Below are 22,020 nucleotides of genomic sequence, written 5' to 3' on the forward strand. Positions count from 1 at the left end.
CTGTTCAACTCTGATTCTAAATACTTGGCTTTGGCATTCCAAGAGCAAATAAGGACCAGCTTAAGATGCCACTTTTGTAGTTAGCCAGCTATCCCACCTCCATCCTACAGACAGTGCAAACCAACCAGTAACCATTGCTCTTGTTTTTGAAGCCCTGCATTAGGACTGGTTCAGTCACTGCTAAGGGCAGTTGCCCTGACAAGAGGCGACACTCAGGTCAGCCGTGGACAGAGATTTGTTTTGACAGCATGCTGAAAATAACATCTCACAAACCACACTGCTAGCTGGTTTTAGAAAGGCCAGTTTTTGGAGTGTCTCTGACCGGCCATGCTGTAAATAGCAATCATTTTGTTTAGATGTTTTTTGAAAAGTGTCCGTGCCTGAAGGGGGATGCCATCCCGGGGCACCTCCTGCAGGTTGCTCTCGTTCAGCTTCTCCAGGAGCCCCTGGGGCTTGTGAGAGGGGCAGGGGTGCAGTTGGGGCGCCACCGCTCCAGTAACCCCACAGGCGCTCACCAGCCTTCCCTGTGAGCCCAGGTGTCCCCCACATCCCACACACTTCAAGGCACTGCTGCTTGGATGGGTCCCCAACCCGACCAGGTGAGCTCAGTCCCACGGGATTGTCCCTTCCCATGGCACCTCGTCAGCCTTAGCCCTTCCCAGGTAAGCCCAGTCACCCCAGTCCAGGTGGGAAAGAGAACAGCTCAGATGGTAGGCCTCATACATCTGTGGGGAGGTAGATAAGGTGCAGAACACCACCTCTGCCTTCAGGGGGCCAGTACCCCATTGCGTCCCTTCTCTCCCGTGCCCATGTGGCACTGGTGCTAGCTTCCTCGCTGGTCTCTGCACCACGGGATCAGTGAAGACAGAGGAATTTTCCCACTGGCCCCGAGATGTCTGTCAGATCACCCTGTGCCTACGGAGCACACAGCTCATGCTGCGCACAAGCTCTGACGTGCCCTGGAGGCAACATCTGGGTCCCTGGGCTTCTTGGCATGCTGTAATTTGCAGTATGAACAGAGTCAGCCTTGCGGGAAGTCACTAAGGTTAGATGTGTGTCCGTGTTTAAGATGAAATTAATTAAGTCTTTCATCTCTCTAATCCCTGACCATGAACACCCATTATGGCACCCAACTTACTTTTGGACATTTCTGTGAACAACATCTAATCAAATTTGCCCATCCTGCTTCTGCCCTCCCCTTACCTACATTGGGTTTGTGAGCAAAGGCTTTCTCTTAGAAAGTCTTTCACCTTTCCTTATCTTCTCATTTTCTGAGTGGGATGCCTCTGTCCTGCAGAGGGGGGTGGCTCTTGCATTCTTCCCACTGTCTCCTCCTTTGGTGCTGCTTTCTCCCTGCCTGTCCGTTTTCTCTGTCTGCCCTTGGCTTGGCTTTTAGAGGATGTTAAATGTCAAATTTGGTTGATTTGTTGCAGACCAATTAGCTGATTCAATCCAATTAAGCTATCTGAAGTTATCTGTGTAATGTGGTGGCTTTGTTAGCCAGCTCCATTCCCTTTTACCCTTATGAAAATTTTTGCCTCCAGCTCCTCCTTCCAGATTTCGGCGGTAGATTTCCACTTGGTTCTTGGCTGCTTGTTCAAAGCTCATGATCAGGGCTTCAGGTTCTGCAGATTTCCTTCAGGGACCATCTCCTTCCCTTCCCCTGGTTAGCCCAGGCTGCCCACAGCTCTTCTTCCTCGCCAGATGACTTGTAAGCACTCTGTTGATCTTTGGCAGCTTGGCAATAAGGTCAGCGAGGTGCTAGTCCCTCATGAGACTAGTCACCTGTACTTGAGCTTGGTGAGGTTTGTATCACTATCCTCTGCCTTGCTTTGGCTGGTTAAAAACTCTGCCCAGAGAAATGTTTTCCCTATAGTTCTGTGGCTCCCTGCAGTCACATGGAGCCACATCCTCAACGTGTCTTTTTGCCTTCCTATGACTATCTCTGTGCTATGTTGATCTCATTCTTCAGCTAGCTCCTCCTTGATCTGGAAACAGGTTTTGTTCTTGTTTTTCTTCTCCTGAAAAATAATTTTATGGACCTTTGTTCTGTCTGCTGGTACTGTAGTCCAAAAGCAGGGTCACTGGAAACAGACCTGTAGGCTAGTAAGGCTCCACGGAGAGGATGGTGACGGGTGAAGACTTTAACCTGGAAAGATACAGCCTCAGGCTGCTTGTGTTTATTTAGCAGAGTTCAGGGTAAGAGTTTGGAGCATCTACACCTGTTAAGAAAATCCCAAATTCTGTCCCCTAGGTGATGCCACTTGAGACCAGACCTACACCATACTCTCCAAAGCAGTTCACAACTTTCTTGCCCCTAAAGCTTACTCCAAAGTTGTCCACATGAAATCTGGAACTTCTCCCTGTGCCGCTGGGAAAGACAGGCCTCTCGATTCAGAGCAAAGAGCTCTTGTGGGTTTCCAAATGTTTAGTCTCCATTTTCAAAAGTGCCTCAAACGACAGAATAAGGGGGCATAACTTTCTTGACAGGAAACAGCCTGGCAGGCGGACAGGGCTGATCTTCTTAGTGGCGTCTTCAAATCGCCTTACGATAAATCCTCATAGAATAGTCTTATTGGCTTTAACAGGGATGAAAGAAATAGCGCTGCAAAGAAATGAGGGGCGCTTGAGAAGCTGCACGAAAGGGTTTTAAACAGTAATAGAAAATGATCTTTTTTATTTTGCTATAGTATTTGAGCAATCCTTAAGAATTTAAGAGAATTGTGTTCCTCTGAAGGAATTTGAAATGTCAATTAAAAACTCATTGGAAAGGTTACTATTCTCTGTTAAACCCTGATGGCTTTCTTACTTAGGCTCGGATATAAGTGCTCTGCCTCGTTCCTAGGCGAGAACCAGTTTGGGGCGCCGGTCTTACTGATCCACGCAGCTTTGGTGATCCACTGGGCACTTCACGCTGGCGCTACGAACATCATGACACCTATTTTCATCATCATCAAACTTTCCTGTTACTGTTCATTTGGAGCCATCTGTTTTTTGGCCTAAAACAGAGCACAGAGAAAGACCATATTTCTTTATTAATGCATTTGCTTTAAACCTTTTATACCTTCAAAAAATTCATTTGCTGTTACTCATATGGACAACTGGTGCAAGTGGGTGCCGAGCTGTGATGATAACTCCCTCTTAAATTTTTCTCCTTGGCAAAACCTTAATTAGAACTGTATGTCAATCAACACTTCCCCCCCCCCCCCCCCAAAGAACTTCTGGTAATTTTTTAAAATCCCTTGGCCAGGCATTTAGCCAATAAAGCAAGTTTTCAAATGACCGAAGTTGTAAAAAGTGTCTTGTAGTGAAATCTCAAAGCAGGAACAGCTGCCTGGGTTTGGTTTTGACAGCTGTTCTCCACCTAACAACAAGCAGCCTATTTGTGTTTGTTTATTCATTAATATTGAAAAATAACACAATAGGATCAGATGTCTCAGCTGACGTCAAATGTCCTACTTTTCCTCTGCGTTAGAGCCTGTGTCTCAGCACTCATAATATATGTGTGTTTTGTATATAAAAAGACCTTGTGGTTTGCTTTTTTATTACATCACTGACATATTTCACCTTCCCAGCTGAAATAATCAAGACCCTGTCCACAAAAGGTACAAGCTTAACTGGAGTACAGCCACAGTCCCATTAGTTTTCCAGAGACCACGTGCATCCTTAAAGGTAAATAATTTTAAGAGCTCTCCTGGATGAGAGCAAATCCTCTGGTCTAAAGCTCATATTCCAGGTCACCTGTGATCTCTATGACCCCATATTCCTCTTTTACCAAGGTGCTTTATTTTTTACAACAGCAGCACCGCTAGAGGCTTGCCAAATGAGGCTTTACCTGTAGTGCTGGCACCCTTAAGAAACAGAAGCGTGCGCTGTTTCAGGTGGCTGCACTTTCCTTAAATTAAACTCCTTCGGCAGGCTCCGAGTTTGGGGCTATTTCTGATCACCAGCTCTCCATGTGGTGCAGTCGGACAAAGCGTCCCGCTGATGCTGTGGGGAGCACAAGTGGCTGGCTGGAGGGGCAGGGGCTAGAGGAACCCTGGAGAAAGCTCATTAGCTATAGAAGTGCCTTTTATTTACTGGCAGGTGGCTGCCAGCCAAAACTGAAAACTCAAACCACTGCCAAGGGTAGCCCCTGCAATGTCATCAGCGAAGGCTTCAAGGAAACCGGAGATGTTTCAGAAACGAAGGGTTTGGACCGTGCTCTTCTTTATGCATTGCTCTTTGGACTTCGGCAGCTAGAAATGGTTTTCCTCTGAGAGGGCAGGGATGGCCAAGCTGTTCACAGGCCAGGGCAGGGTGCTGTTTGGAAACTGAAGTCCTCCGCGGGTTACAGCATCAGCTGTTTTTGTTATTGTGAGTTACACGCCTGTGTGTTCCGCTGTGCTGTGGGGTCTGTGTGGGACATAAAGCTGGGAAATAAATACCCGAGCAGTCCTCTGGCCCTGGCTTGTGGGCAATCAAAGCCTCCTGTGAGCCAGCAGGGTAAGGGCGCGTAGCCATCCGTGGGCACCACGGGATTGGTTTGGTTCAGCTGGGTGCTGAGAGGCAGCACGTTGCTCCTTACCTGCAGGGATGCTCCTTGAAAACACCACCTCGTTCCCACGTGGAGATTTAAATGCTGTACTAGATGGCACTGGGCTGGAAGGAATGTCACGGAGGGGTCTCTGGGAGCATAGAGAAGGGGAAAAAAAAAAGGGTAAATGCTGTAAAAGTCTGAGAGAATCACTCCCACAGCTCAAAAAGAAAAATAAAAGGGGACACCTTACATGCAAACAGAAGTTGCTGGAAGAGCTGGTAGAGTTCCCTAGGCTAGTTAAAACCCGTAAGAATGACATCTGTGTATTTCGGGAGACCATTCAGCACCAGCTACGCTTGTGCCCGGCAGGCTGAAAGGTCGGCTCTGGCCGTGTCCGGAGGGAAGCACAGGTAACAAAGAAGGCAAACTCGCATCGTTTAAAACCAAACAGGAGCAAAGCAAACCAATCAACTCACAGGCCGCGCCGGAGACTTCCTGGTGCGAGATCCCGCTGCGTGCGCTCCGTGCCCGAAGGGACCCGCTCCGCAGCGCCGGGGGAGGCGGCGGCACGGGATTGCCGCGGAGCTGCAAAGCCGACAGAGCCGGCGCCAGGTGCTCCGGGTGACACGAGGCCGGGCGGAGCGCCCTGCCCTGCCCTGCCCTGCCCCGCGGGGACCCCGCACCCGGCCCCCAGCCCCCGCTCCCGGCGCGCCGGCGGGAAAGCGGCCGGGGAGGCCCCGCCCCCTCGGCGGGAGGCAGGTGCGGGCCGGCCCCTGGCGCGTGAGGTCACCGCCGGCGTCACAATGGGCGCCTCCCCCCCCCCCCCCCCCCCGTAGGCTTCCCGCGCGGCCTTTCTCCCTTAAAAGGACAATGGGGCGCGCGGAGCGTGGAGGGCTCGATTGAGGAGAATGGGGCCGTGGGAACGGCGCGTGCGCAGAGCGGCGGGAGGGGAGGGACGGGGAGGGGAAGGGCGGAGCGGGCGGGGGAGAGGAGAGGAGGGGGCGCGGGAGCGAGCGCGGCCGCCCGGGCTGGCAGGCGGGGCGGGAGGCAGGGCACCGCACGGGGAGGCACGGCACGGCACAACACGGCGCGGCGCGCTGCCCCTCGGCTGGTGCGGTCGGAGCGGTGAGTGCCTCCTGCTCTCCTTCTTTCCCTCTCCGCTCGGCGGGAAGCAGAGGGAAGCGCAGCGGCGGGCTGGGGCTGGGGGCTCGCCCCTTCCCCACGCGTGTTCCCGGTGCGGGCTGTTACTCTGACCGCTGCCGGGGCGGCCCTCGGCTCTGCCGCCGCCACCCGGGGCAGCGCGACACGCGTGGCTGCCGTGCGCCCTGCCTCCCCTCGCTCCCCGGCTCCGCGAGTTTCGAAGGAGGCGCTCCCGGGCCGCAGCGCCCCGCGCCCCGCCGCAGCCCCGGCCGGGGGACGCGCGGCTCCTTCCCCCCGCTCGGCTCCGCAGCCGCTCCCGCAGCGGGACCGCGTGGAGGGGCCGCGGGCGCCCTGCCCGGGCCGTGCCCGTTCCCCCGCCCGGAGCGCGGCGGCCGGCGCAGGTGCGGCCCCGCGGCGCACACCTGTAGCGCCCGGACCGGGGCCGGCCGGGGGGGGCGACGTTCAGCGGCGGGGGTCCGGGGCAGCCGCCGCCACACGTGGGGCCGGGGCCTGCCCGGCCATGGCGGCGGGGGGAGGCGGCGGCCGGCCCCGGGGTGGCCGGCGGCGGGGAGCCGGGGCTCGGCCGGGAGCCCCTGCGCGGCACGGCGGCGAGCCCGGCTTTGGCGGGGGGGGAACAAAGGGCTCGCGTGTGCCGCGGCTCCGCACCGCCCCGGGGCGATGTGCGGGGGGAGCCCAAACTTTGCGCCACGCGGTGCCGGGCGGCGAGCGGCGGGGCGGGTTGTTTGTTTCCTTTTCTTTTTTTTTTACTTCTTTTAGCGAACTTGAGGCGGCCCGTCGCCCCGCCGGGGGGGTGGCGGGGTGGGGGCTCTTTGTTCCCGGCCGTAACGGGCCGGGGCGCGGCGCTGCCCCCGCGCCACGCGGTGCCGGGCGGGAAGCTGCCGGGACGCGGCTCCTCGGGGCCGGCCTCGTCTGCCTTCCCCCTAAAGCGGAGGGGCTCTGAGGGACCTGCCGGACCTGCCGGCGGCTCGGTCTTGGCGAGCGAGGCCGGACCCTGCCGCCCCCGGCCCCGCAGGCGGCTCCCACCGCCGGGATCGGGCGCCCCGCACGCAGCCGGGCCCCGCCAGGCGGCTCTCTGCTCCTCCCCGCTCGCTGGCACTCCTCGGGACCCGAATTACTTCGCTAATTATTTTAATTGCGAAAAAGTTTGGAGCTGCGCCCCGTCGCGGGAGCGCGGTTCCAGCTCAGGGTGCTGCCACCGTCCCCACGTGCGTGGGGAGAGACGTGTCTGGAGCCAGACCTGAGGAGCTCTGTGTCTGCTGACAGCCACCGAGACGCCTCCGTGCACGCTTGAGCAGGCGAAGCAGGAGCGTGGCGGCTCCCCGGCAAACCCCTTCACTGCCATGTGCTTCCTTCCCAAGGTGGGACTGCTCGTCACCAGGGCACGTGCTGTGGAAAACCCCGGCTCCCCCGCCTGCACGTGGCCGGGCTCGCTGTGCAGTGCGGTTTTCTTAGAGGGGGGGAAAAGAAAAGATTACGAGAACCCCGCGGCACAGGGGCAGGCACTGGGCTGGCAGTCTTCCTGCTGACACCAGTGGACACAGCTCCTTTGGCACTCGGGTGAATCGCAGCTTTGCGGAGATGTGCAGCCCGTGGCAGTGAATCAGTGAGAAACGAGTCACGGGGTGTTCGCACACACCTACAGGCACGCAGCTCCTGCCGGAGGTAGGTGGGATTGAGTTCAGAGCCTCTAGGAGAAATTCCTCCTCGCTCCTCTCCCAGCCAGGGGATCCTCAGAGAGGAGCTAACTGCCTGCGTTCGCAGTCCTCCCTTTCGAGAGAAAACATCCCTGGCTGCTTGGGAGAAGAGAATGCTAAGAGCTGATAAATTCAGCCAGATGAAAAATGACCAAACAGCGTTAGAACTGTGGTGGTTTGTTGCCTTGCCCCCGCTGAACAGCTCTCTTTCTGTGTCACCAAACTGTCTGCTTTGCGTTCATCCTTAACACTTGGTGGCTTGTACCAGCTCTTTCACGGTGGGATGAGCGACGTGCGCAGTCCCACTTCACAACCAAATTCTGCTTCAGACTTGCACCTCTTGTGGCATTTGGTTTTTAGCAGAAAGAAGAAGCCAGGGAGCTGGGCCTTGAAACTGAGTGGTTAGGCAGAATGCAGGGGCGGGACTCCATTTCGTGAGTCAAGCTCGTGAATTTCTGTAGAATGTGCTCGGTCCAAAGTCCGAGTGAAATGACCGCTACTGTTACTTAAAGACATGGAAGTGCGGCCTTCTTGGTGAAGTTACTTCAACTATTTTGCCAAATAACTACTTCTCCCATTGGAGTCCCATCAGGTACCTTACCATCTCTAAATATATACATATAAAATAAAATAGTAGCTGTTCGGTGATCTCAAGTGTCTGTGATGCTTTTCCAGTAGCAGGTGGTTGCAGACAGCATCATAACAGCTGCAGTGTCTGTGCTCAGATAAGCATCACAGACTGAGCTCTGGCAGGCAGCTCGCTTGAGAACATCTCAGGTTTTCCTTGCAGGGCTCCTGATTGGGCCGAGTGAGGTTTTAGTTATGCAACAGGAGTTTCAGAGGGGAAGTCCTCTTTCAAGATGGAATGTCTGCAGGTGGGACAGGTTTGGGATTTCTTTTTTTCCCTATGCAAATCTTACTGATTACTGTTTTCATGCTTTGGCCTATCCCTTCTGGAGCACTAACCGCATAGAAGTTTGCAGGAACGCCCAAGTGGCTTAGCCTTTAGCTTTTCTCCTTTGTCTAAAGGGGTTAGGTTCTTATTTCTCACTGAAGATGAGTAGGGCTGTAGGCTCCTTGCAGCTTGACGACTGCAGACTTCACTCAGGACAGCTTGTGACCCAGCCACAATGCGGTCCGGTCTTAAGGGAAGGAAACATCCCTTCCGATTTTGCTGCATGGTCTGGTAGCTGCTGCTGGCTGCATCTGGTATGTGAAGATTTCACTGCAGCACTGAATGTACAACAGTAGCTGCAGACAACTACCAGCAAAACAGCTAGCTTACTTATTTTGGCAGAGGAAAGATTCCTGAAGATGTAGTTTGACCTTTTACTGTTCTCACTCAGCTCATCAAGCGAAAAACTCCATGGGATGCCATTTCATTCTGGTGTAGCAGTGGCCAAACACAACTTTCCTCCAAATAAAGTTGTTTTGGGTGAAGAGAAAGGGGTCATGAAGAATGTACAGTACATGAAATTCTGTAGTTGTGGTTGCTGGAAGGTAGTCACTGAGCTATAAGGACAGATGTCAACTGAAAAAGAAGTCTGAACACTGAAGTTACGCTTTCAAATTTCAGTCAGCTTGACCTCTGCCTTGGAGCATTCTGTCTTTATGCATGTTAAAATATGTTTCTGCGGTCCAATTTTAACTATTCTAAAGTTTCTTTTTGGACCATGTAAACTCAGGGGGAGGTATGTTTACATTGAGTCTCTGATACGGCTCAGCTCCTCTGCTGATGTACAGTACTCTGTTCTACAGTTGATTTCTAGAGGGATTGCAGTTTCTTTCAGCAGAGGGACAGGCCCAGGAGTTTATTAGCTAGACAGGCAACTCTGCTTCTGGCTCCCTAGACAGCTCTAGAAGCACTTTTTGTGCGTGTACATGTGTCTGGGTATGTGAGCTTGCAAATGTAAAAGCCAGAACACTTATAGTCTTTCTGTATTTCATGGTGTTTATCTTTTTCCCTTTAAAATAATAATAATAAAAAAAAACTTTGGCTGTGTTTCTCATTTCTAATTAAATGCTGTAGAGATGAGCATTGTGAAATTGTCCTGACTAGAACTGTCTGCATTGCTATATGTAGGCTAGATCCTAGTTTTCTGTAGTTCAACTTCAGGGAGGCTGTGCCAAGGCTGTTATGTACACGGAAGGGGGAAATGAAATTAATTGCAGGGCTTCTTTTTTTTCTGACAGTACACTGGAAGGTTGCAGGAAAAAGGGAATGATCCAGGCCAGAGTGAGGAGATAGGAAGAGAGAGAAGCATTGAGTAGCAGGATTGGCATCCCTTTGCTCTCCTGTAACCTGGGGGAATGTTTCTCTTTCAGCTTCACAAGGAGCAGGTGAACATGTGCCTTCTGACCAGCCTGATAATTGTGTTACAAAGGGAGATGTGCCTGCCCTCTAGGAATTCCTTCCTTTCTATTATAAGACTTATCTTTCTTCTTGGGGGATCATAAAGAATGGAGAAGGAATCTGGAAGGGCAAATGAAAGTGGCTCAGCTTTTCTTAGTACTCTGAAAAGTTCAGAAGTTCTTCCCTAACTTGAAAACTTAATGAGCATCTGAAGCAATACCTTTTAATTTAGATCATCAAATTAAATTTTGCAAAGAAAACTTGAGTCCCGATTTCTAGTCCTGACAGGCAACGAAAGCATGAAACAATTCTCACACGCATGATACATGCTGCCTTGTAGCAGCCTTTCACAAATGCATTAAGCAGGGTGTGTTTTTTCTTCCTCACCTACTCTGCTGTTCTCTGCTTGACTCAGAGTTCTCCTCTCTTCTAAAAGTGAGAAGGCAGAGGCATGGAGAGAACTCGTTCCTTCAGTTCAAGTTGCTAAAGCAGTTGTTTAAAGCAGGACTTGGGGGATAAGCAGCTTTTACTTTTACAGGTAGACCAGGCAAGAGGAGCGCTTTCTCCCTGACTTAAGGGAATAGTGCTCCTTACACATACGTAAATCTCCATTTCTGCAGAATGACAAACATGCTTCACTAGGATTTGGTTTGTTTTTGTTGTTTTGTTTTGTTGTGTTTTTTTTCTGGTAAGTGGTCCCTTTAACTTCTGTGCAGCTGTTGATTTAAAAGACTTTATATATTTAAAATAGTCTTGCCAAATTTAAGCAAGTTATCTTGTGCAGTGCTTTTAACTTCTGTAGAGCTGCATTCCTACCCACCACCTTTTTATCTGCCCCAAATTTTACATGGTTAAGCTTCCACAGCTCAGATTCAGGCATTGCAGTGGCAGGCAAGCTACGTTGCATTACAACAGCTGACAGATCTAACTCCCTGGTTTTAATTTGAGATGTAAATTGCAAATCTTTCAGGTTAAACCTTTTAAATGGCCCAGTCACATGTACTTGTAACTACACTTAAGTCTATAGAAAAGTAGTGCCAGCTTGAGCACTAGACACGATTATGGTTTAGAGTGGAAGCTGAGACAGAGTGCTTCAGTTTAGCAGCACCTCTAGAGCCAAATGCAGTCTGCATTAGTTATTAAACTTTCCAGAGTATTTAGTGTATAATGGTAAAATGTGTAACTGGATGGACGCCTTCCATTTATAACCGCACTTCGATGCAGTTGTCAGAGAAATCTGTTTTACTTGTGGTTTTGCTACTAACTTTTCCCCATTCAGGCATGATATATGGTAATACCGTTGCTGACCATTCATCAAGTGGGAAACAGATGGCACTAGTTTCCCTTCTATTGAAAGACGGTGTTGAAAGGCTGCTCCTGTGAGAATGGCAGCAACGATGCAAAACAAAATATTTTCAGAATGTACGTGTCTGATGCCAGCCTTTGCCAGAACATTGATTGTAAAACATGCATCTTACTCTGCTGTGGTATAAATAGCAGCTGGTGACAGAGATCCTCTCATCGGTGTCCATGTTCCTGGGAGAAACTGGATTAAACATTGAATCAAACTGTTGAGTTCAGTTCTATGTCTTGCCCTGTAGCAGTCGAGGTGTTCTTGCTGCTTAAGTTTTGTAGCTCTGAACATTATGCCCACAGTTAGTCCTTGGCTTTCTAAAGAAGAGCACCAGACCACAGACTAAGGTAGTCAAACAATCTAAAATCGCTGGGAGCTGGAAACTCCCAGATGAACATACTGTTGGATCTCAAGAGGCTTGTTAAACACAGTATCCTCAAGATACACTCTCCTTTGAAGGGGTACGCTGGATGCTAAGAAATAAAATACATATTCTAAGTGTATGCCTAGACACTCCTTTGTTTATTTGTCTTGACAGTCCAGGGATATGAACCTGATTCAGCGGAGCATTCATAATAAGTGCTCCTGAAAACATCCAAGCAGAGAATAGTGTCTAACCTTCCCTCAGCAAACTCACTCAGCCTGCATCTAGCCTGACACCTTCTTTTGCTTACTGCAGCTGCTCCTGCCCTCCAGGCCACTGCTGTGCTAATAGAGGGAGCAGCAGCAAGTCTTGTAGGAAGCCTGGCAGCATTTGGGGTGACACTGCTGGAGATGGGTGCAAGTGAGCCTTAGGAGAGCGCAGCTTCAGGTGAGCTTGTGCTGCAAATGTGCACAAAGAAGAAAAGAGTGCAGTGCTTCAAACCTGTGGCAAAAAGGGAAGACTTGTCCCCTCTTCCACCTGTCTCTTCAGCCTGGAGGATCTCTGTAGCGTTCAGTTTGTGCAAGCCCCTTGCCTTCAACACGCTTTGCACAAGTTGTCTGGGGGTGACTCGTGTCTTTATGTGCTTGTGTAGCAGTAATTGCAAGGAGACAGAGCATCAGTGGGCACCCAGCGGTATTGTGTTATGAAATGTAAACATGTACGCTTTCAGCTAAGTACGGGTTCCTTGTCGTAGTAGATTTTGTGTGAGACTGTTGACCAACAATACTAGATAAAACATTGAATTTTGTTTTTCTTTGGAGCCTGGGAACCTTGGGTGTTTGTGTTGCAGTGCCGCCGTGTTCTGATTTTCTCCTGCAGGGCAGGGGTGTTGCTGGGAGTAATTCCACCTCCGTGTGGAGGACTGTGTCCAGGCCTGGGTGGTTTATTAACTGTTGCTGTGATCCTGTAAAAATGTAGAGGAACTCTTTCTCCATGTGTAACCTCTGTCAGTAACGTAAGCGTGATGCTAAGCATGGTTGTTTTGTGAAAGCAAGTTTTCAACCTCAGCCAGCCCCGCTTTTCAGATTTTTTATTGCTGTAACAAAGAGGCAAGTCTTGATGCTGCAGACCGGAGATTTCAGGTTAATTTTCTCCATCTCTGTCCCTCCCTTGCCTTCCTGCAGGCGCAGATGTGGGGACAGACCCTTGTGCACGTGCATTCACCAGTAAGAAAAGTTGGTTTTACTGGGGCATGGCAGAGGTGGATCAGTTGATGTTTGTGGTAGGGAGAGGTTGAGATTTTTTGTTAGCTTCTATGAGACCTGACTCTTGTTAGGGGAAGGGGGAAAGTTGTGTGCTATTTGCATGGCTCCATCTTTTAGTGTTTAAAAGCAGAAGTTCTCAGCAGTGGAAGCCTGTTCTCAGCTTCCTGTCACCAGTGGGCTGTCTCCTGAGCAGCTGGCACGTGGTGACAAGCGGCAGAGGTTTGCTCTGCCATGGGGTTTTTGGGGCAGACCTCGCACCGCAGTCTGTCAGGAGAGAGCCCTTCTGGGAGCAGTCCCTGCATGGCCATGGCATAAACGCGCTATAAATCTTGGTCCAGCAAGCACTCTGTGTGCATCAAGGCCCAGCGCCAGAAAAGCACCCACTTCGCTCAGTTATGTTTGTCGGAGCGCTTTGGGGGCTCTGTGGCGCTCAGTTATGTTTCCTGACGCACTTTGGGAGCTCTGTGCCGCCTTCACACTGGGCCTGAAGGAAGGGAGTCTGCACCAGGGGGCAACTGGGCCCTGCGGAGCGGTGGTGGAGGGGAGGCCTCTCCTTGCCCGGGCAGCGGGGTGCCCTTCATGGAGGGTGTGTGGAGCCAGGAGGCAGCCAAGTCGGGCTGCTCGCCCGCGCCCTGCCATGGAGGAGCACTGCCGGTTGCCGTGCTCCAGACGCAGCCGCTGCGGGCAAGGTGGGACTCCACCCTGCCGCTTTCAGAGCGGCTTTTCAGGTATGTCTGCCCCACAGCCTAGAGGTATGGCTGCAGCTCGTTTGAAGCGACTCCTACTCGCTTTCAGCAAGGCTTGGCGGGAGGGCGGGGGTTCCAGCGAAGGCGATGACAGCCCCGTTGTTGTGACACCCGGGGTTCAGCCGCCGCTATGCACCCAGGGGCCTGAGCAGGTTGGCACGGCTCGTCCTGCCGCCCGCTGTGCCGCAGGTACGTGTGCGGCTTTCCTGAGCCACGTCGGCTGCGTTCATGCCTCTGGGTTGTGCTGTTGTAGAGGTGCCCTTGGAGGAGAACTGCGTAGTCGGTGCCCTTGTCGTGAGTCCTGGCTGGGTAGTGCTTGATATTCCAGCTGTTGTTCACTTTCATGAAATAATAAAGTGTTTAGGTCTATCTGCTGTTCTGAGGCAATGCGAGAGACCAGTCACCTAATCTGTTGGTTCCCCATCCTGAATTACAGTCTAGTGTTGGTTTGCCTGGTGAATTGCGCAGGTTTTTCTCTCAGTATCTAGAATTGATAAGTAACAGCAGTTCCTGTTTGTTTCCACAGGCTACAGCTGGGAGGAAAAGATGTTTGGCTTTCATAAACCGAAGATGTATCGGAGTATAGAGGGCTGCTGTATTTGCAGAGCTAAATCTTCCAGTTCCCGTTTCACTGACAGTAAACGCTACGAAAAGGATTTTCAGAACTGTTTTGGGTAAGATTCTTCCTCTAGTCACCGCTGCAGCCAGCCGGGGTGTTGGTCTCCAAGCAGTCTCTGACGCACAGTAGATGACAGCAGTGACAGGTCTGGCTGATGCCTCCTCTCCCTTGCACCACGTGCAGTGATCTAGTCGTGTTCCTTAAATCCCTGCACGAGGTGGTAGGCAGCACAGATCCTTGGAGGTTTTTGCTCATTCTGGAGATTCGATGACGTTAGACAAAGCTTCTACCTTGTTTCAGGGATTGATGCTGTTGTTCAAATAGTGCCTACCGATATGTTATTAAAACTCCTCATTGGAAACCCCTTCTGGTGAGAAGTAAGAATCAACTAACCAACTTTCCAATTAGGTGAAGTTGCACATAATGATGCTCGAAAGCACTGATAAGCAAAACTGTCAAAAGCACTGATAAGCAAAACTGTAAATATCAGTGATTTCTTATACCAGCTGCTGTGATCTCTCTAACTTTTTCAAACATTGGTGTTTTGTCTAAATCTGTGTCAGTGAATTGTCAACAAGGCAAATTCTTCTGTGATAGCCTGTAATTATTTTTTTACTTTGTTTATTTTGAAATTTTTGTGGAGCAATAAAAAAATTTCTACTGTTTATGCGGTAGTTTTCCATGAAATTTTTCTCCCAGGAAAAATGTCTGTTGTTGACATTTTCTACTTTTCTCTTTCCGGTCTTGTTGGATTAACTCATCAAAATCTTAGGCCAAAGTGGAACTTACGTATATCATATTTTTTTAAAAAAAAGTGTATCAGTATTGCTGCTCTTGTCTCCAGTGTTTAGCTTTGTGTGTGTAAATCTCTGCATCTTTGAGTCTTTACCTCCTTTCTCGTTCTCTCTTTTCACTACCCCCTCTTCTAGAAACGCTCCTTTCACACAGTTTTATAGTGCTTTGTGTTGACCATGGGTTTTTGTTCATAAATCTGATACTGACAGTTTTCGTTGTCATATTTCTTAGCTGCTGTCCTTGGCAGTGGAAAGACTGTGTGAAGGCCCATTGCTTTTTTTATAAACAACAATAAAGAAGCTTACAATATACTGGGGCTTTTGGTCTTGTGCTATCTGAAATATGTTTGCCAAGGTAAAAATGCAGTCTTAACACTGAGCAAATAAGGGCTTATCTGAGCCTGCCCCATTCATCTATAAATGCTTCAAAGTCCTCTCATTTAAATGGCTGGAAAACTCTGCCATGTATCCCCTTTATATTTCTTCTGCAGGTTAGCTGTAGGGATGATTTCTGAAGAAAGCTTGTTAGAAGGGAGCAAGTATTGCTGTTGTTCCAGTGACTACTGTTTCTGAAACATTATCCTACACGTATGCAGCAGTGTGTTAGATGGTATTTGTTACTCATCCTTGAAAGCTCTGTGAGAAAGCTAAGAGCTGAATAAGCTTTTGTCAGATCTGAGTTCTGTTCCCCAACGTACATTCAAGGAATATAATTATTCTCCCTCCCTCTCCAATCAAATCAACCCAACCACTGAAGCTGTTGTTTAAAACAAAACAAAAAAATAGAAGGTAATGCGGCTGGGTTTTAGCACCCCTCTGGAAGCAGATTACAATGCCTTTTTTTTCTATGTGGAAGTGTGTTACCTGAAAGTGAGACCTGGTCTTCAGATGGAAATGTTGAGCCCCCAGATTAATTGTCATGCCTGAAAAACAGAACTTGAGAACTCTTCTTTTTCTTACACTTTTTGCTCTGTTATCAAATTATTATCTTTATTATTAACTGTTACCAAGTAACTTTTGCTTTTTTTTTTTTTTTTTGCCAGGCTCCACGAGGCCCGCTCAGGAGATATTTGCAATGCATGTGTGCTTTTGGTGAAAAGGTGGAAAAAATTGCCAGCAGGATCCAAAAAAAACTGGAATCATGTTAGTTGACTATCTATTTCTCCCCTACCCCAAAGCTAACTTGTCTTCTACTTTAGTCCTTCCTGTGGCTGGGAAGGTGGGGAAGTGGGGCACTGGCAAGGTTTGGGGGTTTGCTGTTTCACCCACACTCTCTGCCCGCTCCCAGCATCTCTAAAACCTGCCTGGGATATTTGCTGTTACATTACTTTTATATGTCTTTGGTTAGCATACGTGCAAATTGCAATTGTGTAAGCCCTGGATGGAGCCACAGACTAACCTACCTTGTAATTCCTTGTTTTCACGAGCTCATAACTTTGTCCAGAAGTCTCTTATGACACTCAAAACATTTCAGAATTGGCCTCTGTCCAAAATTGGTCGCTCTTTTTTCTTTTAATAGTTTGAACAAGCAAGGTGACTTGCTCAAGCAACACATAAATCAATGTGGTTTAGTCAGATAATTAAAGACTAATATCTCGCAGCTATTCCTACTCATATATTTTGTTTTGATATATCTAATTTGGTTTGGGCCTAGGGCTGGGAAGATGATCGGAATTCTTTGCGTATGTTATAATATTTATTCAGGAAGCCTTGGTGATAATGGCAGCCAGAACTATGGTTATTACTAGCATTAGCTTTTTATTCAGAAGTTAAATTTATGATTTAAAAACAAAAAGTCCAGGGAAAATGCTGGCAGTCACTTTTAACTGAATCTCTGTTGGCTTAATCGTTGCCTACTAAACTGAATCTGTCAAAATAGGAAGAAGGAATAAGTTGAACTGAATGTGCTTTTTAAACTGTTTTTGCCTTCTTATCCTATAGACGCACGTCTTAGAAACCAGATGTAAGTGAAACATAAGAGTGTCAGTGCACACAATTGCCCTAGTTTAACTAAGCTGTTTCTGATCATCTTCAGCTAAATCAGTGCGGGTACCTTGACTAAGGCAGCGTCTGGGCATGATGCAGAAGTATTATGTGTGCATTTTCTGTGTTGTAGGTGGTAGATGCCAGGGCTGGACCCAGTCTGAAAACAACACTGAAACCAAAGAAAATGAAAACTCTCTCTGGAAGCAGAATAAAGAGCAATCAAATCAGCAAGCTGCAAAAGGAATTCAAGCGGCACAGTAAGTAAATCCAAACACATTTTGATAATAAAACTGAGGCCTCCCCTTAAATAGCTTATTGTGAACTGGCCAAGCTGAGTCGCTTTCTAGATTCAGTTATGCTCTCACATTTAGGTGCTCTCTGTTTCCATAAACTCTCATTCTCTGTGTGCTTGGGGAGAGGGGGAAGTGAAGAGGAGGAGAGCTTGTGTGTGGGGCAGGTGCCTGACAGAGCTGGGTTGTGTTGGGTGGGCAGGTGGCACAGGGAGCTTAGAGGCAGTGGGGAGCAGGGAGCTTGGCTGGGAGGTGTAGATTACATCCCATGCCTAAACAACACATTTCCAGGAAAAACTTTGCTCTCGTTTGACCATCTTCAGCTCTCCCCAAGAGAGGCTAATCTGCCGATACCACCCACTATCAGTCTTTTTCTTCCATGTAGGCTTTAAGCCTAGGCTTTCTATTTAGCCTACATTTCCTCCCACCCATAAGTTCTTGCCATGTTTCCTCTGTACAGTTTCCTCACACCTTCCTCTGCCAGTCTTCGTGATTTCTTTCCACTAGCACTTAGGCTCTTCAAATAGATTTGGATTCATAGCTTCCTAACAAAGCCATCTGCCGGTAATGCTCTAAGTATGTCTGTAACTTAGGTTTTTCCTCTAAAGCAAGCATTCCACCTTCTTAACTGTTGCTGTATTGGTCTTATCTCTGTTTTGGTTATCCTACCTGACCTGAAAGAAGAGCTTTAAGGAGAGGCCCAGGCCCAAAGATCTTTTATCTCCTCATCCAACATAATGCAATAAGAATTAACTACGTCACTGTAGGTGCAAGGAGAGTGGGCGGGGGGAGGGAAGCTAGGCTAGTAGCCCTTCTATTTAGGTGTGCATCTGCATACCTAAACTCCACAGCTCATAGTCTTGATCCAGCTAGAACTTAACACTACCTAATCCATTGCACTAATGGGAAGAGCTTTGCAGAATTTTAACAGAAATGGGAAGAAAGGATCTTCTTGAAATGGGCAGGGGCAAGTGGGAAAAGTGTCAATTACAAAAGTCCTTCTCTCTGGTCCCAATCTGTATGTTAACTTTCAAAAGTGAGGGAAAGGATGAGTTTCTGGATGAGTGTTCTGATTATTGTGTTTATTCCCCCTTGCTACAGACTCTGATGCCCACAGCACCACTTCAAGTGCCTCCCCAGCTCAGTCACCCTGCTACAGTAACCAGTCTGATGAGGGCTCTGACATGGAGATGAGTGCTGGGTCCAGCAGAACACCAGTTTTCTCCTTTCTAGATCTCACGTACTGGAAAAGGTAAAAATGCAACAGAACATGTACTCTGTGCACACAGCAATTTGTTTCACGTTCAGTGCTTGAGTCTGCTTCCTTGTAGGGTGCTGCAGCTGACCTTGTTTCAGTGGTATCATTTAAGTCACTGAGAGTTACAGATTGCATGTCTTTCATTGGAAATGAATGCTGTGTGTTCAAGGCATTTTTCCCTATCTCCCCCCAGTTCCCTAAATACTAATACGTTTGTTGGAGAAATGTTTTTCCGTTTTTGGGAGTAACAGATAACATTGCTGATTTTAGTTATCTTGTCTTAAAACTGTAGACGTGATGTTATCACGTACATAGGTGCTCTTAGCAAAACATGACCTGTGATGGTAGTCAGAAAAGTGGGAGGAAAACCACAAGAGTTTCTGGGAGCTGACAGGTTTATCTTTATTACTTGTTGTGACACACTAATCCCTTGTTCAGCTAATTGCTGTATTGAAATTGTTGTGACTTTGCTGCCTCCTCTCATAGTGTGTGTAAGTGCATTTTTGTCAAGGTTAGTTCAGATGGCTGTGTATCTGAAATTTCTCTAGGAAGCGAAACAGGAGACTTAGTTTTGTATAGGAATGGTTTATTGTTTTATTTTCTTCCCCAAAGTGATGTTGTGGATTTAGACATAGACTTGTTTTTTTCCTTTCTGAGCAAGCTTGTCCCTTCTATCCTAGCCAAACAATGCTGGAGGCTCAAAGAAGTAGTTTCCTGAGCCAAACTGATTTTTTTTTTCTTGCATTTCTGTAACTTCTGTATGTTCTAAACATATAAGTTATCTGCATCTCTCCTTGTTGTTTCTTCCAGGCAAAAGGTCTGCTGTGGAATTATTTACAAAGGGCGTTTTGGGGAAGTCCTCATAGACACTCATCTCTTCAAACCTTGCTGTAGCAATAAAAAGTCTGTCACCGAGAAGCCAGAACAAGAAGGACCACAATCTCCAGCAATCTCCACCCAAGAGGAGTGGTGACTTCTTCAGAGAGCTGGGGAAGGTTATACAGATCCTCTTATTCTCTGGAAAAATACTAGAAAAGTGACTGTTCACATTGGACACCTGCTATGCTGCCAAAAGACTATTCCCTAGAACTGTTTTGGGTTTTACTGCTACAATTCCGCAAACTCTGAAGCCAGTTTGTATCCTTTCAGAAAGACTGTACATAATATTTAAGATGCTATGGAACACTTAGCAAAGCTGAATGCTGCTGCAAGGTTGTCCCTCTAATCCTTCCCCCCCCCCTTGTGACAAATGAACCTGAGGATGGGGTTTTGTATATTAAAGTATATGTAGTTCATGTTTCTGTATTGAAAGAAGCAGTGGTTGTAAGGCATTTTTTTAAGGTTGGTTGGTAACCTCCCTTGAATTCCGAAGAAAATATTTCATTCTTAGACATGGATGAGTCAATAAGATAAACTAATGCATAGAAATGTTATAAGTCACCTCTCTAGTTATATAAATATATATTTTTAAAGGTGTGGAGATCTCACCCTATACTACTGACATTGTAACAAAGACAAATATTTAATCTCTCCTAAGTGACACAGACTGTTAGCTGCAGACATCTCTACTGTAAGTGACAGTTATCTGAGAGCCTCCCCGCATAAGATCCTCCTAGGAAGGGGTAGGAGTGCTCCCTTCCTTAGCTCAGGAGGAGTATTTGCCTAAGAATTGAACACGGTGAAATGGGAGGCTGTTTTTATTTTAACCTAGCAGCAGACACTCGACTTCGTGCAGTAACTGACTGGTGATTAGAGGTGGACCAAGAAAACAACCCGATGCCCAAGTTAGGTATAGATGATGGCCAAGACCAAATAACTGCTTTCTGTAGGCTCAGCGCAGCTGAAATGTGACCACAAACCAGACTTCTTGCTGGTTTCAGACCTGACACAGAACCAAGCCCCTTGCTAAGCTAAAGTCAGGCTCTGGTCCAGGGACACAATTGGATTCCAGCATGGGGCTTGGATTCACGATGCCTGTTTTGGAGCTCTTCCCCTGCAGCACTTTGTTGTTGTTGTTAAGTGACCAGCAGATTGAGGCTTTTATGAATACTGGACTTATGCAAATATGAAGACTTCTGTTAGGAATGGTGCTGTGCTGAATAGAGGTGGCTGTTTGCATACATGATCAAAAGATAGTATTTTCTACACAGATTCCCAGTTAAAGTTGTGTGCAAACTGTTGCAACACTCCTTGAAACTCCACTTTGCCTTTAGGGTGAAAGCAGCTTCCTTGGAAGAGTGTGCTGCAGTTGTAGCTCCCAGTTGATTCATGTTCCTTTTATGAAGGTTTAAGTTGTTTAACTTGGGAATTATGCTTTTTTTTTGTTTGGGGGGGGAGGGAGGGATGGGATTTTCTTGTTATTACTTTCTTGGGATATTCTGCAATGAACTGCTACAAGCTTTCCTTTTTCTGTGAGTCATCAGCATAATACTTTGGTGGGTAGGGCTTAGGACTGGATTTCCATGTAATCTCACTTCCTGAAATGGGAATGGTTAGCAAGTGAAAATATAGTTAAGGAAAGATATGCAGGTTTAAAGAGGAGCCTCCACCCTCAAAACTGCTTTTTTTTTTTCTTTTTCTGCCTTCTGTTGGATAGGCCAACCTCTGGGGAGAACATCAGAGGAAGGCTTTGACTTATCACAGCCTTACAGCTTATAGCTTTCATTGATTTTACTTTGTTTTTCCTAAACTCTGAGATTCTGCAGGGAGGACAAAGCTAAGTACCTTGCTTTCATCTGCAACCAAATAAATGGATTCTTGCTTGTATAACTGCTTAACTAGGTTGGTCGTGTCTAATAAGGGCTTGAGCAAGAGTCCTAGCTATTTTTGCAGACACGTGCTTCTATTGGAGTTTGTGTTTTCAGCATCAATAATTCTGTACACCTAAGGCTGCAGTATTGGTGGTAGGATGTGCTCTGATATGGATCATCTCTTCTGTATTTATTTATTTATTGCTAGATTTCAACCGCCGACTGCTTCCCCTACTCCCTCCCACCTCTTCCATTCCCAGTAGTAATGCAAAACGAACTGTATGTAGTCATGCACTTTGTATTAATGTATTAGAAATCTATGGAACCTGTTTTGTACTTTTATACTGTTCAGACACTTGTAATCCAGACTTTTTTACTAGGGTAATAAATAAATTTAGAGTTATTTAGAAAATAAACATCTGTTTCAGCTGTCCATTTAATAAGGCTTAGTGTTTGAACCAGCTCATGCAATCTGTGTTCCTATTTGAACAAGAGTTCAAGACTTTATTTTTTGGAGGAGGAGGAGGGAAGCAAAATAATTCTCTTCTTTGAAACAAGTTCTTTTCTATTTAATTTGGGAAGAGGAGCAGAGCAAGGGGAGGATATAGTGCTTATTGTGGCAGACAGCAGTCTCAGGGCAGAATTTTCCAGCTTTCCCTTAGTGCCGTGTGTGTGTAATAGCCCTTCCTTTACTGGAATGGGTGGTGCTGAAATTTGGTATTCCTGGGGCCTTTGATGTCTGATAGCTCACCAGCATCCAGCAAAGGCCAAATGAAGAAACAGCATTAAAAATTTGGTGCTGACAGCATGTGGAAACATCCCTTTCCAGATCCAGCTGAGGCAGTGGAAGAGACAAGTGCTCCTGTA

General features: G+C 47.9%; 1 protein-coding gene and 1 long non-coding RNA gene across 3 annotated transcripts; one reads left to right on the forward strand and one right to left on the reverse strand.

The window, feature by feature from the left end:
• Positions 1-279: 279 nt before the first annotated feature.
• LOC310892593 lies at positions 280-5,275 on the reverse strand. Of its 2 annotated transcripts, XR_014578241.1 has the most exons (4): positions 4,996-5,275; positions 4,568-4,667; positions 2,810-2,999; positions 280-2,605 (listed from the first exon to the last, which is right to left on the reverse strand). It is a non-coding gene; the product is annotated as an uncharacterized lncRNA (long non-coding RNA). The 2 variants fall into 2 exon arrangements; XR_014578242.1 differs by lacking the exon at positions 280-2,605 and having other exon boundaries at positions 2,658-2,999; positions 4,996-5,273.
• A 238-nt stretch (positions 5,276-5,513) lies between these two features.
• Positions 5,514-21,569, forward strand: SINHCAF (SIN3-HDAC complex associated factor). The gene is made up of 6 exons (XM_083830993.1): positions 5,514-5,644; positions 13,983-14,130; positions 15,913-16,012; positions 16,986-17,112; positions 18,247-18,397; positions 19,214-21,569. The coding sequence occupies exons 2-6, from the start codon at positions 14,003-14,005 to the stop codon at positions 19,374-19,376; spliced, it is 669 nt and encodes a 222-aa protein (XP_083687119.1). The 5' UTR covers positions 5,514-5,644; positions 13,983-14,002; the 3' UTR covers positions 19,377-21,569.
• The last annotated feature ends 451 nt before the right edge of the window (positions 21,570-22,020 follow it).

The sequence above is a fragment of the Anser anser genome (assembly GCF_964211835.1).
Source record: "Anser anser genome assembly, chromosome: 1".
NCBI lineage: Eukaryota > Metazoa > Chordata > Aves > Anseriformes > Anatidae > Anser > Anser anser.

Bases quoted from the DNA above. Each gene is read 5' to 3' on its own strand.
- SINHCAF (XM_083830993.1), top strand. From the start codon at position 14,003: ATGTTTGGCTTTCATAAACCGAAGATGTATCGGAGTATAGAGGGCTGC. The intron at 14,131-15,912 runs GTAAGATTCTTC...TTTTTTTGCCAG, and splicing joins GATTTTCAGAACTGTTTTGG to GCTCCACGAGGCCCGCTCAG. The intron at 16,013-16,985 runs GTTAGTTGACTA...TCTGTGTTGTAG, and splicing joins CCAAAAAAAACTGGAATCAT to GTGGTAGATGCCAGGGCTGG.